The 17,968-nt window shown below is 41.8% G+C and overlaps 1 protein-coding gene across 19 annotated transcripts in view; it reads right to left on the reverse strand.

The window, feature by feature from the left end:
* LOC129731640 (dual 3',5'-cyclic-AMP and -GMP phosphodiesterase 11-like) overlaps positions 1–17,968 on the reverse strand; it is a 328,537-nt gene that overhangs the window by 72,247 nt on the left and 238,322 nt on the right. For 12 of the 19 annotated variants that reach the window (XM_055691782.1, XM_055691781.1, XM_055691795.1 and 9 more), the window contains one exon: positions 16,446–16,583. The exons of the other annotated variants lie outside the window; for them this stretch is intronic. In XM_055691782.1, the coding sequence (XP_055547757.1) occupies positions 16,446–16,583 (138 nt within the window). The remainder of the gene's footprint in view (positions 1–16,445; positions 16,584–17,968) is intronic. 19 annotated transcript variants of the gene reach the window in all.

Consider the following 17,968-nt stretch of genomic DNA (forward strand, 5'->3'; position numbering starts at 1 on the left):
CAAAACACAACAACAACAACAACAAATCGTTTACAAAGTCAGATCCGTTTTTTTTGTATGCCTGAAGGGCATTGGGACTAAGAGAGCCACTGCGACCATTATACAGATTATCTTTTGTGGCAGGCCCTGATTGCTGTACATACACAGATTACGAGGTACCCGTACTCATTGATGGAGTAGGGCTTGCTGCTAATGCTGTGCCCCAATTTGGTATCGCATAGTCAAAAAGACTAACGACCTTTTTGGGATTAGAGTTCCATACCTGAGATGGAGGTTAAAGGTGACGTCCGAAAAAGTAGTAACTTGCAAATGCAAGGGGTTCACAATGACAAAGCAGGTGAGTAGACGTTTCAACAGGAGGGTTGCAGAAGCGACAATTATCACATCCGACAATTCCGATGTTCTTCAGGTGGAAAAGAGCTGGACAATAACTCCTGTGTAGAGACGTAGCTCACCAGGCTTATTTATTTATTTTATTTTAGGCAACAGATAATATGTTTACCCCAACTACCACACTAATAATAACAGCTAAGAATTAACACAGAATGCGCTTAAAACTACGTTTGTTCGCGTCGCGAGACACATTTATATTAAAAACATGGCGGTAAGAGTAAGGATGACATCGTTCATGTACAGCAAGAATAGAAATGGTCCAAGATGACTTCCCTGAGGAACACCGGATCAAACGAGAAAAGGTGAGGAAATGTGGTCACCGATTTTGACGGATACCTTGATACCGAGAAGCCACTTTGTTATAGCAGGGTTTGGAGAGATAAACTCAAGATCGGTTGTATATTTTAGCGTCGGCTGGGTTAATGAAGAAAGCATAGTTTCAGCTCTAATTGGTCGGAACAAGTGTTTAACAAGGCCACGTTTAATAGCACAACAACAAGCATCACAGTATCACAATTTATGGCATTGTGGACACATAGCTAATTTTCCAATCGATTACTTCAAGAATGAAGGAAATCCGTTGGAACCTGACTACAAGCATTTGAAAGTGGACAGTTTTTGTGACGCTTTCGATGTTTTCGTTTTATTTTTCAATTTGTACTCCAATGTTGCCGTAAGACGCAGTTCTATATCAAAAACATTTTTTACTCTAGTTATTCCGGAAACGGCTTATCTTGGAAATGTGTTAAATTAAATTGTTTTTATTCAGCTTTTTTTATCTCAAAACAATTTTTAAACCTCTTCAATATTCAAAATTTCAATAGAGATCAAACTTTTTGAGATGTTGGGTGTATAATTTGAAAACTATAGTTTTTGTTTCATAACTTGAGGCCTTATAAAAAAAATTTTTTTTGTAAAATTATTGTCCACAGTCCATCACAACTTTCCCCATCTTCTTGGCAGCATGTGAATTCCGTGTCGAAAAAACTGTTCGTTTTTCGGTCCATGAATCTACCGGATTTTTGATATCTTCGAAGGAACGGAAGGCCATGCGTCATTAATCGGAAGAGATGGTAATCGGATAGAGCTGTTGACAGAAGAACACGGAAAGTAAGATAGAATGTCTTATTTCAACGTTTCCAGGTACGTTTCGACGATGTAAGCAACATGTGGCCGAGCGCTGTCATGCAAAAGAATTACTTTGTCGTATCTTTTCTTGTATTATGGTAGTTTCCCTTTAAACCTTTTTTTCGTGTTAGGTATTTTTGTCACTGCGACCATTTTTTTTATATTTTGTGACGTTTTAATCGTGTAAAAAGGTAAGATAATCTTGCTAAGTCAGGATAATGTATCACTATTGCAAATGGTCGTTATAATCTGACTCATAGCGTTAATCCAGTCCTGTATTTCACTATGAAGCGCACAACCCTACTGGGAATTGTTCTCCAGATTTCAGAAGTTTCTAGTAGCCCTCTATCGAAGAACTCATATTTTTTGATAAAAATTACCGGACATCGACATAATAGTCGTTCCGAGTTTTTTTTCCAAGCCACATACGCGACATGTATCATCTTGAAGTTTTTTCATAACCTTCAAATAATAACAGCTCGGACAATACTCTGGAATTCAGCCAGTATACGTGCTTAGATCTTTCTCTAAAAGCACCAGTATTTTGCTAGTGATAGAAACGTGAAGATTGAAGTAAGAGGGATCCGCACAGTGAACCACGCAAAGAAATAGTTTTTCTGAGGATGGCTGAAAAATAGTAATCTCACCGAAAAAATCAGTTGAAACTCGACAATGGAGTCATAGAAAGTTCGGTGGGATGAACTGCTTCGACTGCCTACCATTGAGAATGTTTATCCAGTTGGATTCCACTTTCTGAGTTCCCCATGCTTTCAGTTCCATTCTAAGGGAACAAGCGGATAGACTACAGAGGGATTCGAATGCCAGTGACCAAAAAACAAGCCAACGACAACAGTTCGGTGCTAGATGAAACCGAAGCGGCAATCAGATTATGGAGTCCAACGAAGCGCCAAGAGGCTGCATTTCAGCCGGAATGCTCGAAGCTGACCCATCTTTGTCAGCGCAGATGATGCATCAGCTATTCAGCAATATATGGGAAACCGCAACTTATCCGGTGGACTCAAAGTCCCCAAAAAAGGAGACTCAACTGAATGCGGTAAGTGGCGTGGCATCACGTTGCTCTGTTTTACTCTCGAAGTACTCTGTAAGGTAAACCTTAATCGGATCCAAAAAAAGATCGACGCTACTATCTTTCGGCAGCAAGCTGGATTCTGTGCTGGTAGATCTTGTATAAACCATATCACAACGTTTGGCATTATATTGGAGCTGATCAACGTACACCAGGACTCTCTTCTACTAGTGTTCGTTGACATTGAAAAAGCGTTCGATCGACTCAATCACGAAAACATCTGGGGTGTACTTAGGCGTAGAGGAGTTCCAGAGAAGATAGTCTATATCATCGAGGCTCAGTACGAAGCGTTTTCATTCAAGGTGTTGCACAAGGGCATCTTGTCCGACCCCATGAAGGTTACTGCTGTTGTGAGACAGCTCTACTGTTTCTCATCGTTATGGACGAGATATTAGTTGCAACGATTGACAGTAGACTAAATCGAGGATTGCCTTGGAATCCTCTAACAATGGAGCACCTAAATGACCTCGACCTAGCCGACGACATTGTCAACGCCGAAACGATATGCAGAGCAAGCTAGATGACCTCTCCGGGTGCTTTCAGGAAGCAGGTCTCTTAGTCAACATAGCAAAAACTAAAGCAGGTAGGGCAAATATTTGCTAATTTTGGTACGGATTTTATTTTGTGCAAAAAAAAATCGTACCAAAATTAGCAAATATTTGCTTCGTCTAATACCTGCTTAAGTCTATGGTAGTGAACACTGAAGACCTCAACTTCACATCATCAATACTTATTCCGGAGATATCTGGATGGGTCGGGAGGTGCCATGGCGAAGTAAAATTTCACCTAACACTTGGAACTGGAGGCCCGGGCAGATATTTTCGATGGGTTCTCTTTCCCTAGAACATTTAGAGGTAAGTAAAATACAAGTGATTGTTCTCGATAGAGGTCATGACAACATACATTAAAGTGGTTGTTCATGAAATTTCGGAAGAACCTCTGAACAGTGGTAGACATTCCTTAATTTCGAAAATACGTAAAGCTTTGTCGTCTGCATTTTGCTTCTGAATTGAATGCTTCCAAATCGATACGAAGTGTGCTCAAACAGACCGCTTACTTGTGCACATGCTTGTCATTATCCTCAGTATGTGGAAAGAGCGGGGAAAAAAATCACCGCGCTCTTCCCTTTCAGTATGTGCCTGCGTGTAGCAAATGCTTTCACCACACTGCTTCTTCCTCCACTCCAGAGTGTCTCAACCAACTTACAGAGAGACGAACACACCTCCAGCTCACCTCACATCTGATAGAAACAAGAGGGGTGAATCACTCCACAGAGAAATCGCAGAAGTACACCACAGGGTCCACTGGCGAGTAGTCCGGAAAGTGAAAAAAAACCTACCGGGCAAAAGTGTAGTCCTCGTGTTGCTACACCACGAAAACGAATTCAACCAGGGTAAACTCGACCGGCACGAGCAACGCAGTCCATTTTTTTCTCACAATCTCTTTTCCTCTTCAGCCATGCTCAAGAAACAAACTGTAAAACGCACCGCAGATAGCTCCGCTGTGTAATTATTGTGCGTGATGTCCATACGTGTGAGAAAGTACACCATAGTTCATAGTCGCAAGAAAGAGTTTCCAGATTTCACCGCGGTGCTTTCAGGAGGCTCAGCAGATAAAAATCGTCTGTCGCTCTCTTCTAGCATGTGCGTTGATTTGCTCTTTAGTGTGAGAGGAGTTGTTTTCGCAGTGCAAGATGTTCTCCTGCAATCTAGAGGTTTTCTGAGGGGGAAGACAAGCATGCTTGTGCATGCGAAATAATGAGCAAACAGTGAATTAACGACTAGGATTATTATTGGTGTAATATACGTATGTGTATCCAGATGAAAAGTTATGCCTAAAAAATTATGTTACTCTGGCTTCGAGTGGGGGAGGTCGAGTTAGGGGGCCCTTTTCCCCCCTTAAATTGGAGCCTGGATGAGTGTGTGTGTGTATGTTTTCAACATAGCTTGCATCCGCTTGCAAAATACTGGAGAGTAATGCCATTGCTTTTCGAGTAACAAATTTGTTACAAAAGGGAGAATTTTTCATTGTTGCTTATAAAGTATCAAGAAAAAATTCAGTTGTCAATTTAACTGCAAAGCTGTTGAGCAGAGTAAGTAACAACACTTTAATTACAAAATTTATTCGAAACGACGTCGTTGCAATAATGACGGAAGTTCTGACCTCAAACGAGAAGCAGGGCTTAGTGTTCCCAGCCGCTTACTTTCTCGGTGACCTGGACGATATTCCGCTTTCTGAATGCTACGCACCCGTACGGTGCTATGAATCTATCAAGAAGCTGTTTATCATCGGATAAATCGCGGCACTACAAGGTATCAGGCAATCTGAGTAGAGTAAGTCCTGAGTAGAGAGGTTAGTCCATATAATATAGGGAACAGCCCCACCTTTACTAATGCTATGAGAGATCCTTGAAATGAGACCTGATTCTGCTCTCTTGAAGGTTATTCACGGAAGCATAAATCATTTGGGTAAGTTCCCTTGAGCCCATGAAGTCTTCAAGACCACATAGCATTCTTCCCATTTGCTTACAAAAATAAGTTGGTGTTATAATGCCCGAACTGATATATCTTCACCGTGGAAGCTTTACTCCGAGTTACATCCCACACAGCTGGCAGAAAGTTGAGGTGATTTTTATATCGAAGGTAGGAAAAAAGAGTGGATGGAGTGAGTTATCTGTCCCAACTACAAGAAGGGCAACAAGCTGGAGTGCCGCAACTACCGCTGCCTACAAAATACTCTCACAGATCCTGTTCCGTCGTTTATCATCTTTAACCAGGAGGTTCGTGGGTCAGTACCAAGCGGGTTTCATGGGAGCTCGTGCCACCACGGACCAGATCTTCTCAATCCGACAGATCTTACAGAAATGTCGCGAGTACAACGTGCCCACACATCACATCTTCATTGACTTCACGGCGGCCTATGATACAGTCGATCGAGAACAGCTATGGCAGATGGATTTCCGGATAAACTGACTCGATTGATCAGAGCCACCATGGCGCAAGTGATGTGCTACGTGCGTGTTTCGGGGATACTCTCGAGTCCCTTTGAATCGCGCAGAGGGTTGAGACAAGGTGATGGACTTTCCTGTTTGCTGTTTAACATCGCCCTTGAGGGTGTGATCCGGAGGGCGGGCATCGACACGAGAGGCACAATTTTCACAAGGTCTGTTCAGCTTCTGGGCTTCGCGGATGACTTCGACATCATATAACGTAACTTTGCGACGGCGGAGGAAACTTACGCCCGACTGAAAGCCGAAGCTGGACGGATCGGACTGCCGATAAATGTGTCGGAAAAAAAATACATGCGAGCGAGAGGCTCCAAGGAGAACAACATCAGCCTCCCAACTCAAGTTTCTGTAGACGGTGATGAGTTTGAGGTGGTCGATGAGTTCGTGTATTTGGGGTCACTGGAGACTGCCGACAATAATACCAGCAAAAAGATCCAGAGACGCATCCAGGCAGGAAATCGTGCCTACTTTTCACTCCGGAAGACACTTCGATCGAATCGAGTCCGACGACGCACGAAGTTGACGCTGTACAAAACTCAAGTCCTCTACGGGATTGAGACAACAACGCTTCTCGCGGAGGACCTTAACGCTCTTGGAGTTTGTGAACGGAAGGTGCTACGGACTATCTACGGTGGAGTACAGACGGACGACGGAGAATGGCCAGATCCCAGATCGAAGGAGACTTGCGGATGATGAGACGCCTGGGGAACTGGCGAAACACAGCCCAAAACCGAGCAACATGGCGACAAATTCTTGATACTGCACGAGCCACCACGGCTCTCATCTGATTGGTAAGGTAAGTAAGGAAAAAAAGACACAACATTACCTACAACCTTTAGGCCTACAAGGCTCTCAAGTTGATGGAGAAAATTGCAGATAATTATATCCGCATCTTGAGTTCCTCAAGAACTCATCAATACAAAAAGATCAACACGCTTACCAACCAGGTAAATCGACGGAAACTGTGCTTCATGGTATAGTAACTATCATCGCAAGACGCTGAAGTATCAAGAGACGCTCGTTTGTTCGTTTCTTGATATTCAAGGAGATTGATAACATAGTGCAACGAAAATTTACTTTTGACGTAGGACTACGTCTAGTTAGGTACCTGAATTTGAAAATCTAGTAATTCAACCGGGAAAAAGTGGTCAGGTTTTGAGCGCCTATATTTCAGTCATTTATAATCAGGTTATCGAGGTTTTGGCATCAATTGATCAGAAACTCTGTTACGGTTAACTTTATGTAACAAAAACAACCTATTGTTTAAGATACACTATTGATAAATAACATCGATTGTCATTCCGTCCCGAACGCTCGGCAATAACGGACGCATTAAGTGGTTGTCTCGCTATAAAACCGATATTGTGTAGAAAAAATCGAAAAAGGCATTGCTTACCCGGTCGCGTTTCAAAGAGTGCGAAGTGCGGTGTGAAGGTAATCTGATAATCCGCAGTGAAGGTCATCCTGCTATTGTGCTTTAGTGGTGTCGCTGCGCAGCTGCCCGTTCCAGCACCGAAAGACTCGGTGATTGTTCTATTGAAGACAACAAAGAAGAAGAGGTACGTGTTTCTTTGCCACTGTACTGTTGCGCTAGTTTGAGCGCAATGGATATGGATCCCTTAGCCCCCGATCCCCCGTCTCTGAACCCACCCGACCCTGTCCTTCCTGTTCAGTCTCCGTCTGTCCCTGCTTTAATCAATCCTCGTCCCAGGCTTTACCCAGACGGATCAACGGGTCCACTGGTCCTTTACATGAGGCCCAAACCAGGAGGTAAATCGCTTAACACGTTGCAAATCGCGAAGGATCTGACGTCACGATACAAGGCCGTGACTGAAATATCAAAAGTCAGACCAAACAAGCTCCGTGTTGTGGTGAATGATCTGGATCAGGCCAACGATATAGCTTGCTCCGAGCTCTTCACACGCGAGTATCGCGTGTATGTACCCGCACGAGACGTGGAGATCGACGGTGTGATAACTGATTCGAGTCTGTCTGTCGAGTGTATCCTGAGTGCAACCGGTTGCTTCAAGAATTCCAATACTGAGGCGAAGATATTGGACTGTAAGCAATTACGGTCTATGACGCTCGTCAGCGGTAAAAAAGTATACACTCCGTCAGACTCGTTTCGCGTTACGTTTGCCGGATCTGCTCTCCCTAGCCACGTCTCGATTAACCGGGTTCGTCTGCCTGTGCGTTTGTGCCCCGTGCGTTTGTGCCCCGTGTTATGATTTGCACCAATTGCAAGCAGTTAGGTCATACAGCTGCCTACTGCTGCAATAAGGCACGGTGTGGCAAGTGTGGGAAGACTCATGCGGAAGATTCTTGCAGCGTAAACGCTGAAATGTGTATTCGCTGCGGGGAAAATCTGCATGAGCTTTCCACATGCCCGGTGTACATACAACGCAGAGATAAAATTAAACGGTCTCTTAAGGAGCGCTCAAAGCGTTCTTACGCTGAAATTCTTAAGAAGACCGTGACCACTTCTACCATAACATCGAACCCCTTTGATCTGCTGTCTTCGGATGAAACGGACTCTGACGATCCACCAGCAGAAACGTCCTACGCCAATCCTGGAGAATCTAGAAAGAGGAAAAATATTTCCTCTCCTAAGCTTCCCAGGAAAGGCCCTATGGTTTCTCAAGATGGAATGAATAATACGAACAAATCTTAAAGTGCTGCGGAAAAGCCGAAGCAAACTCCTCCTGGGCTTGCAAATTTAAAGTCTCAGAAGGAGTTCCCAGCACTTCCTGAAACATCTAAAACCCCAGTTGTTCTTTTTGCACATCCAGTTGATAAATCGAATGCTGGACTCGTCAATTTTTCTGACATTGTGGACTGGATTTTTGAAACTTTCAATATACCCGATCCAATTAAAATTTTTTTCACAGCATTTCTCCCAACAGATAGAACATTTTTGAAGCAGTTGACTGCCCAATGGCTCCTCCTTGCAGCGATTGTATCCTTCGATGCCTAATTCAACTGCGTATATGAAGGATTCTATCTCTGTCTTATAGTGGAATTGTAGAAGTATTTTACCAAAAATTGATTCGTTTAAAATTTTGATAAATAAAAACAAATGCGATGCATTTTCCCTTTGTGAAACTTGGCTTACTTCAAATATTGATCTCAACTTCCATGATTTTAATATTATTCGCCTTGATCGAGACACCCGGTATGGAGGAGTACTTTTAGGGATTAAAAAGTGCTATTCTTTCTATCGTATTAACCTCCCCTCGATTCCAGGCATCGGAGTTGTCGCATGTCAAATGACAATACAAGGTAAAGAGCTTTGTATTGCCTCAATATATATTCCTCCCAGAGCACAGGTTGGGCAACGGTTGCTCTTTGATTTAATAGAACTTCTTCCCTCGCCTCGTTTGATTTTGGGAGACTTCAACTCTCATGGTGTGGCTTGGGGTTCCCCTTACAATGATAACCGCTCCTCTTTAATCTATAACTTTTGCGATGACTTCGACATGACTATTTTGAACAACGGTGAAATGACACGTATCCCGAAACCTCCAGCGCGCCCAAGGGCTTTGGATCTATCCTTATGTTCGACGTCGCTACGGTTGGATTGCACATGGAGGGTAATGCTCGATCCTCACGGTAGCGACCATTTGCCTATTCTTATTTCAATTACAAACGGGTCAACTCGCATGCGACCAATTGACATTCCGTATGACCTCACACGGAATGTCGATTGGAAGTTATACGAGGAAATGATTTCAAAAGCGGTCGAGTCGATTCAACATCATCCACCACTTGAAGAATACAACCTCCTCGCGGGCTTGATTCTCAACGCCGCGTTGCAAGCCCAAACGAAGAAATATCCCGGCGTAACGATCAAAGAACGGCCTCCCACTCCGTGGTGGGACCAAGAGTGCTCCGATGTCTACACGCAAAGATCCGAGGCGTTTTTGGCCTTCCAGAAGGGAGGTATACCTGGCGACTATATACGGTATTCGGAGCTTAATACCAAGCTTAAAAGTTTGGCTAAAGCAAAGAAACGCGGATATTGGCGTCGGTTCGTGAACGAGACGTCGAGGGAGACATCGATGAGCACTCTTTGGAACACAGCCCGAAGAATGCGGAATCGCGTAACGGGAAAGAGGAGTCTTCAAGTCGGTGGATATTTGATTTTGCCAGGAAAGTATGTCCGGACTCTGTTCCTGAGCAAAACATTGTTCGCGATGCGTCTCCGGGCCACGACGCGATAGAATCACCTTTTACGATGGCAGAATTTTCGGTTGCCCTCCTGTCCTGTAACAATAACGCGCCTGGGTTAGATAGAATCAAATTCAACTTGTTGAAGAATCTACCCGGCAATGCCAAGAGGCGCTTGTTGAACTTGTTCAATAAGTTCCTGGAGCAAAACATTGTACCGCAGGATTGGAGGCAGGTGAAGGTGATCGCCATCCAAAAACCGGGAAAACCAGCTTCTGACCACAACTCTTATAGGCCGATTGCAATGCTATCCTGTATCCGGAAATTGATGGAAAAAATGATACTCCGTCGTTTAGACCACTGGGTCGAATCAAATGGTCTACTATCAGATACTCAATTTGGCTTCCGCCGTGCCAAAGGGACGAATGATTGTCTTGCGTTGCTTTCAACAGAAATTCAGCTGGCGTATGCTCGCAAAGAACAAATGGCGTCTGCGTTCTTGGACATTAAGGGGGCTTTTGATTCCGTTTATATTGACATTCTTTCGGGTAAACTTCACCGACAAGGATTTTCTCCAATTTTGAACAATTTTTTGCACAATTTGTTGTACGAAAAGCACATGCATTTTACGCACGGTGATTTGGCAACTTTTCGAATTAGCTGCATGGGTATTCCCCAGGGCTCATATTTAAGCCCCCTTCTTTACAATTTTTATGTAAATGACATCGACGAATGTCTGGCAAATTCATGCACGATAAGACAACTTGCAGACGACAATGTAATCTCTGTTACAGGGGCCAAAGCTGCCGATTTTCAAGGACCATTGCAAGATACCTTGGACAATTTGTCTGCTTGGGCTTTACAGCTAGGTATCGAATTCTCTCCGGAGAAGACTGAGATAGTAGTTTTTTCTAGGAAGCATGAACCTGCTCAGCTTCAAACACAATTAATGGGTAAAACGATTTCTCAGGTTTTGGTACACAAATATCTTGGTATCTGGTTCGACTCTAAAGGCACCTGGGGTTGTCACGTGAGGTATCTGATGAAAAAATGTCAACAAAGAGTGAATTTTCTTCGTACAATAACCGGACAATGGTGGGGAGCCCATCCAAGAGACCTTATAAGGCTTTACCAAACAACGATATTGTCTGTTATTGAGTACGGGTGTTTCTGCTTCCGCTCCGCAGCAAACACACATTTGATCAAACTGGAGCGAATACAATATCGTTGTTTGCGTATCGCCTTGGGTTGCATGCAATCGACCCATACGATGAGTTTGGAGGTCTTAGCTGGAGTACTACCATTGAAAAACCGCTTTTGGAGCCTGTCTTCTCGTATTCTTATCAAATGTGAGGTTTTGAACCGTCCTGTGATTGAAAATTTTGAAAGGTTAATCGAACTTAATTCTCAAACCCGTTTTATGACATTGTATTTCAATCACATGTCCCAAAATATTAACCCTTCTTCGAATATTCCAAATCGTGTCAACTTATCAAATTTTTCTGATTCTACTGCGTTTTTCGATACATCCATGATAGAAGAAACTCGTGGAATCCCGGATCATTTACGCGTGCAGCAGATCCCCAAATTTTTTTCTAATAAATATCGAAATATCAACTGCAACAATATGTTCTTCACTGACGGATCACTTCTCGAAGGGTCCACTGGCTTCGGTATCTTCAATAACAATTTAACCGTCTCACATAAGCTCGATAATCCTGCTTCTGTTTACGTCGCAGAATTAGCTGCAATTCAGTACACCCTAGGGATTATCGAAAAAATGCCCACGGACCATTATTTCATCTTTACGGACAGTCTCAGTTCCATTGAGGCTCTCTGATCGATGAAAGATGTTAAGCACTCTCCGTATTTCCTGGGGAAAATACGGGAACATCTGAGTGCTTTATCCGAAAAATGGTATCAGATTACCTTAGCGTGGGTCCCTTCTCACTGCTCGATACCGGGTAATGAGAAAGCGGACTTTTTGGCTAAGGTGGGCGCAACAAACGGTGAAATTTATGAAAGACCAATTGCTTTTAATGAGTTTTTCGCACTTGTACGTCAGAATACGATCATCAGTTGGCAAAATTCTTGGACTAGAGGGGAACTGGGAAGGTGGTTACATTCCATTATCCCCAAGGTATCGACGAGCCCGTGGTTCAAGGGGTTGGATGTAGGTCGAGATTTCATTTGCGTGATGTCGCGGCTTATGTCCAATCACTATAGATTTGATACGCATCTCCGTCGTATTGGGCTGTGGGAAAGTGGTATCTGTGCCTGTGGTGAAGGTTATCACGACATAGAGCACGTTGTTTGGTCATGCCCTGTACACCGTGACGCCAGGTCTAAATTAATAACTTCCCTCCGGGCCGAGGGTAGAGGACCAGCTGTTCCTGTTCGTGATGTCTTGGTGAGTCGTGACCTACCCTACATGTCCCTTATATACATTTTCCTGAAATCCATCCACGCCCCAGTCTAGTCCCATTCCTTTCCATCCACATTCAACAAAACGACAAGAACACGTCATAGACCTCGATTTTGGAATCATCAACTGAGCCCCACACGAATCCGCCAGGACCCGAGAACCCGAGGCCTTTCGTGATATCTTGGCTTGAACAACAGCGAACAACAACAACGAACCATAACCAGCAACTGAACCCCGCACAATACTTCCAGGACCCGAGGATTACAAGCCCCTGTCCCAGCTCATAACATCGTGGCTTAGCAGAACAAATCCACACATGCTGCATATTCATGGCCATTCGACGATCATCAGACGACTATTCAACTACAAAACAATAATTGAAAAATATATGCTAGTTTTAAGATAGACTTAATTTCAGCTCGTAGTCGGCAGCGAGGATAGAAAATTTGATATCAGATATAATTGGCGCCGTTAAACATTAAATAGTATTTGTGCCGTGTCAAATAAACGATAGGTGAAGAAAAAAAAACCAAAAAACATCGATTGTCTAAATCATGCCGAGCAGCCAATCACTAGCTCTCTTCCCAAGCACAGCCAACACTAACGGATACAACGGATCTGACTTAGTAAACGACTTGTTGTTGTTGTTGTTGTTGTTTTACTCGAGGTCACTGTCTGTTTCCGATGCTTTTTTACTTTCCTTACCATTCCCTATTCTTCTTAACTCCTCCCTCTTTCCAAATAACTGACGAAATCTTGATATAAAAGGTACCATTCGAACATTTCACCCCATCATTTACATTCCAAAACCGTACCAGTGACATACGGACGCTAGGACGCTCGCGCCAGGTTTCACCCGTAATGTTGGTGGCTGTTAGTAGTAAATGGCTACTGCAAAAGTACTAGAATGGCTGGAATTCTGCTCGGAATAACCGGAGAACAAGAATCATCGGCAACCGGCGCTTTTTGGTGCCTCATAGTGTTGTAATTGAAGTGGCCAGTTGAATTCGTATTTGCTGCCTACTGAGATAGGAAGAATACACCGAATTCGCTAATTCTAATGTTTGTCTTGTCATTACAAGCTACGAGCATGTGCCTTTTTAATTCGAATATCTGCGAAGTGGAGATGCCAATTAGGGTTTACAATATTCCCGAGAATTGACTTCCCGGGAAACGGGAATGAAAAATCTCATTTCCCGGGAATTCCCGGGAATGGGGAATAGAAAAAAAATCTTAGTAAAAATAAGATTTCAAATAATGATTATTTAATAAAGGTATCAAAAAATCGTTTACAGTTTAATTATCAATTCGCATGGAAAAAAACTTATGTAAGTTTCCATAAGAAATTCACGATCGATTGTTGTCACAAATATTTGCAGAAGAGTAGATTTCAGGGTTTTCATGACGTCGAATAATCGCTTCGGATCCGCTGACAATTTTTCGTTAAGCCTAAGTAGTGTTATTTCATTCTGTAAAACTTTGCTTAACTTCGCTGAAACACCACTGGTGTTTGATTTCTCGAATACTTCTAAATCGCCGTTTCCAGCTCTTGCTACATTTCATTAGAAACTGCAATGTATAACATTTTCAGTTTGTTGACAGGTAAGCTGAATTTTAGGCAGGTGTTAAACGAGGCAAATATTTGCTATATTTGGTATTGAATATTTTTGCAAATTATTTCTTAGGGCCAAGGATGTGAATTACCACTCTCGCTTTTTTTGAAAGCCGGAAGCTCATCTAATAAGCACATTTTTGAACAACTCTGCATGACAAACTTAAAGTTCTCAAGTAGTACTACAACTTAGTCGAAGATAGCATTGCTCGTACTCAAATACCGGAGCCGTGAGAGGGTCTCATTTTTGGCAAGGACTGACCAAAACATAAAAATCTCGCTTCAGCTATGAGACAGAATCATCGCGTCTTTGATAACAGATAGGCTCTTTTGAAAAATAGGTCATGTGTTCTCTAGTCGTAAGCAAACACAAAGCTTCATACAAAGAGTTACGTTTGTTATTATCATTTTCCCGGTTTTACTATTTTTGAAAATCTTTTGTTAACATGTAGGGATGTTGCATTTAGGACTTTTTATCTAGTGCTCGAAACTCATTTAGTATTAAAAACAATATTTTTTGTTTACTAACATGTAAAATAACGTAATAAATTAACAAATTAAAATAATCACACTTCACGCAAAAATATTTCTTTTTTTATCCTCTCATAGCAGAATAGACAATATCAACAACCCTAACAAGATACGGCTTGTTTTCTCTGAGTCCATAGTACAAGGTAAATAGATGGGACGCACACCAAAGTGTATCTCACATATCTACAAAAATGACATTATTAGTACTGGTTCGAAGAAAGGACAATGTAATACTGCTTCGAGATTCCACAGAAACTCTGAACGACTGCATAAGAATAAATATTTTCTTTCAACTTATTACAATTAAAAATAGGTGAAACAAGTGTGATTTAATCATTCTTCACTTTCTCTTTTCAATCAACAAAGAGAACAACATATTTACGAAAGTACAACGAAATACGTGGTTCAACTTTTCGTAGCCTTTTTTCAGGAAATTCAAGAAAATAATTGTTTGAAATAATCAATTTGAGGAAACATTTTATGTTTGCTATTATTATAGTTCTACTCGCAGCTTTCACCGGAATTTTTAATAACCTCGAATTTCAATACTAAATATAAAAGTTATCATCTACAGCACCGACATTTAAAAAAAGTTGAACCTTATCCAAGAAGTCGCTTTTAACAACAATTAGGTTACCTACTCAGTGGGAACGGTAAAGTACGTCACGAAGAAACCGAGCCAAATGTTGTACGTTGCCTGCGGCGAATTGTCGGCCTTGCCAAAACACAATGCTCAGATAAACTTGTGATGGCCGGTTAAGCGATCACAGGGGAGCGTCAGCCAAAGTTTGTTCTGGTGGGTTCTTCTTGCTGCGCTAGACTAAGGTCGAGCTGTGATTATGGACGAAGTGGACAATCAGCGGAATGGAAGCTAACAGAGGCTGCAAGCAACCACTAACCGCTGGAAGGACCGGTAAGAGCTTACCGCCCTTACCAAGGCGAAACAATGACAATTGGAAACAATCGGGTTCTGAAGTGCCAGAAGATGGGCCATGTTACAGAGGATGAAAAGTTAACTAAAGCACTTTTGTTTTGCCGTCAGACTCGAACGATAAAAGCGGACAAACTTTCAATTACAATGCTAATTTTAATTTCGGAACTTTTGGCGCTTCTTCGATTTTAAGACAAGCACTCTGTGCTGTCTAGCGAGTGATTTTTTTGGAAAAGGGACTCAAAGTAATCACAAGGTAAAAGGTATTTCAACAAAAATAGAAAATTGATTGAAAAAAAAATAAAGTGGCCGATATGTCCTCTCCATCATACGGTAGGCGGTAGAAATTTTAAAGAAGTATAATTATGAAACAACGTTTGAAGCTCAAAACAAGCCAACATAAATTACTTCTATTATATATTACTTTTAAACAATTTCCACCGGCGGAAGTAAACTGGAAAATGGAAAACTGTTTTCATGAGAAGTCGCAATTAATCTTCACTGGGGGATTTTTGTAGTGACCTGTTGGGCAGAGAAGGGTGACAAATTATTTGAATAAACGTCACCGCCGTCACCATTTTCACCATCGCTGACAGAGGACAATGACACCTAAAAATAAGATTAATGACATTGCTGATTTAGCTAGACGCTTGACTTATACAGGTAAGATGTTGACGCAATTGTCAAACGTTCGTAATTGGCATTGTGAGAGTCAGTAGAATCCCAGCAAATGTCCTATACACACTTTTCCAAGCTAACGAAGGTATGCCTGTCAAGTCTGCAGTTGATAAAGGAAGGTTAAATCTCTGCGGGACATTTGAAGCCTAGAGGTTTTCTTTTATATTACTTTGCTGGTGTGTTATACAAATAAGAGAGGGTTAAGTGAAATGACTTTCGTCCTGCTAACATAATGTTAGAGCCAAGAAAAATATGTAATGAAAACGTCGTTGTCAGCCATTTGACCTTTCCAAACATGAAACAACATTTGTTTAATTACTTTATACGTTTGCAACCACGGGCTAGCCAAAATTAGCGCTTTGGAAAATGTGTAAATATGTTAGCGACTGCAGTGGAAAAGAACGAACCCTCAATATGAAATATCATGCACAATGAGCCTGCCCAAAGAGCGGGCGGATAAATCCAACGAAAACAGCCCAAACAAACCTAATTTCTGAGCAATTTTCCAATTGGCACCGAGCAGCGTGACCGCGTCATGCGTCCTCCAGAGCTTGTGCTGGCGGGGATGATGATGGTGAGGCTGTGCGTTGCTTTGCTGGTGCTGCTGCTGATGCTTTTGGGAATCTAAAAATACACAGAAGAACATTTTCGAAATGATGTGTTTCAGTCGAAACGAGGGAGCGTTCAAATACGACAACGGCACAAACATTGATGGAAAGCTCGTGAAAAACTAGATGGGATATAGTCACTGCATCCGAGCGTGAACTTGTTTGATTGTGTGTGAGGATGCACCGTAGACAGTGATAGCGAGAGTATGCAACAGTGACTTGAATATGCAAATGAAGTTCTGCAGTACCAGGGACCGAATTGCACGCTATGTTCTGAAGTGCTCATGCTCAATATGCCATGCACAATTGCGAACTAACTAACTCGGGTTAGCAGCAACAAGTGCTGAAAATTTGATTTGTTTTTCAGCATACTGGTGATATTTATTGGTGAAGTGTGTTGACGGTTGAAATGAGTTTAAACAGACAAGTGAAATGAGTTTGTGGAATGGTTTGATTCATTTGTGGTGATGTGAGATACAGTAGAAAAATAATTATGCACGAATGATTCCTGAGCAATTCATGAGTGGAAAACAACAACAACGATAGAAAAAAAACTAGAAAGCAGTCCCACTTCAATTCGTGTATGAACCTTCTTTGGCAAACAGCCGTTATCACACACGATACTCACTGTAAATTTTAGCCAAAATGATAATAAATGATTAAAGTTCTATTGATTGTATATCAAGAAAAACTGGCGTCTCATCGTCAAATCGACATAAGCTTATTTTACACATTAAAAAAGTTCTTTTTCATTCCGTTTTTCATTCTTGTTTGTTTTACTATAATGATGTATTTTGAGTAAGTATTTCTTTTTTCTGTCTAGTTTGATTTTACATAGATAAAAATGCAGATTAAAATGCCGAAACCATAGAGAGCGTCACGAAAACTGTACAATTTTAAAGGTTTATAACTCAATCAATTTTCAACGGATTTCCTTCATTCTTGCAGAAATCATTTGGAAAATTAGCTACGATGACATCCAGAGGAAATCAACTCCAGACGCAATTTTGAATTCCAAAATAATGACTTCCGGTTTAAAAAAAGCCTAAAATAACCATATACCAACTAATATCGGGATTTCTTGATTGGAGATGATGCCCAGAAACCGAGAATCAATTTCAGCCGCGATTTTGAAGTTCTAGATGGCGGATTACGATTTCTGGAAAACAGATTAATATGGCCAAATACCATCCAAAACGGGTACTCCCGGAATCGGGACCCAGAGACACCATTTTGAAATCGATAACCCCTGGCTCCTGGAAAACTGCTTGGAATGGCCGAATAATATCTAATATAATTATTTTCGAAACTGGGATGAAATCCAGTGGCCGTAAGTCGACAAAAAATTTTAAATCTATAGTTTTGCATAAGGGATATTTTCATAAACATATTCATTCAAGA

This window comes from Wyeomyia smithii, chromosome 3 (genome assembly GCF_029784165.1).
Source record: "Wyeomyia smithii strain HCP4-BCI-WySm-NY-G18 chromosome 3, ASM2978416v1, whole genome shotgun sequence".
NCBI classification, from domain to species: domain Eukaryota; kingdom Metazoa; phylum Arthropoda; class Insecta; order Diptera; family Culicidae; genus Wyeomyia; species Wyeomyia smithii.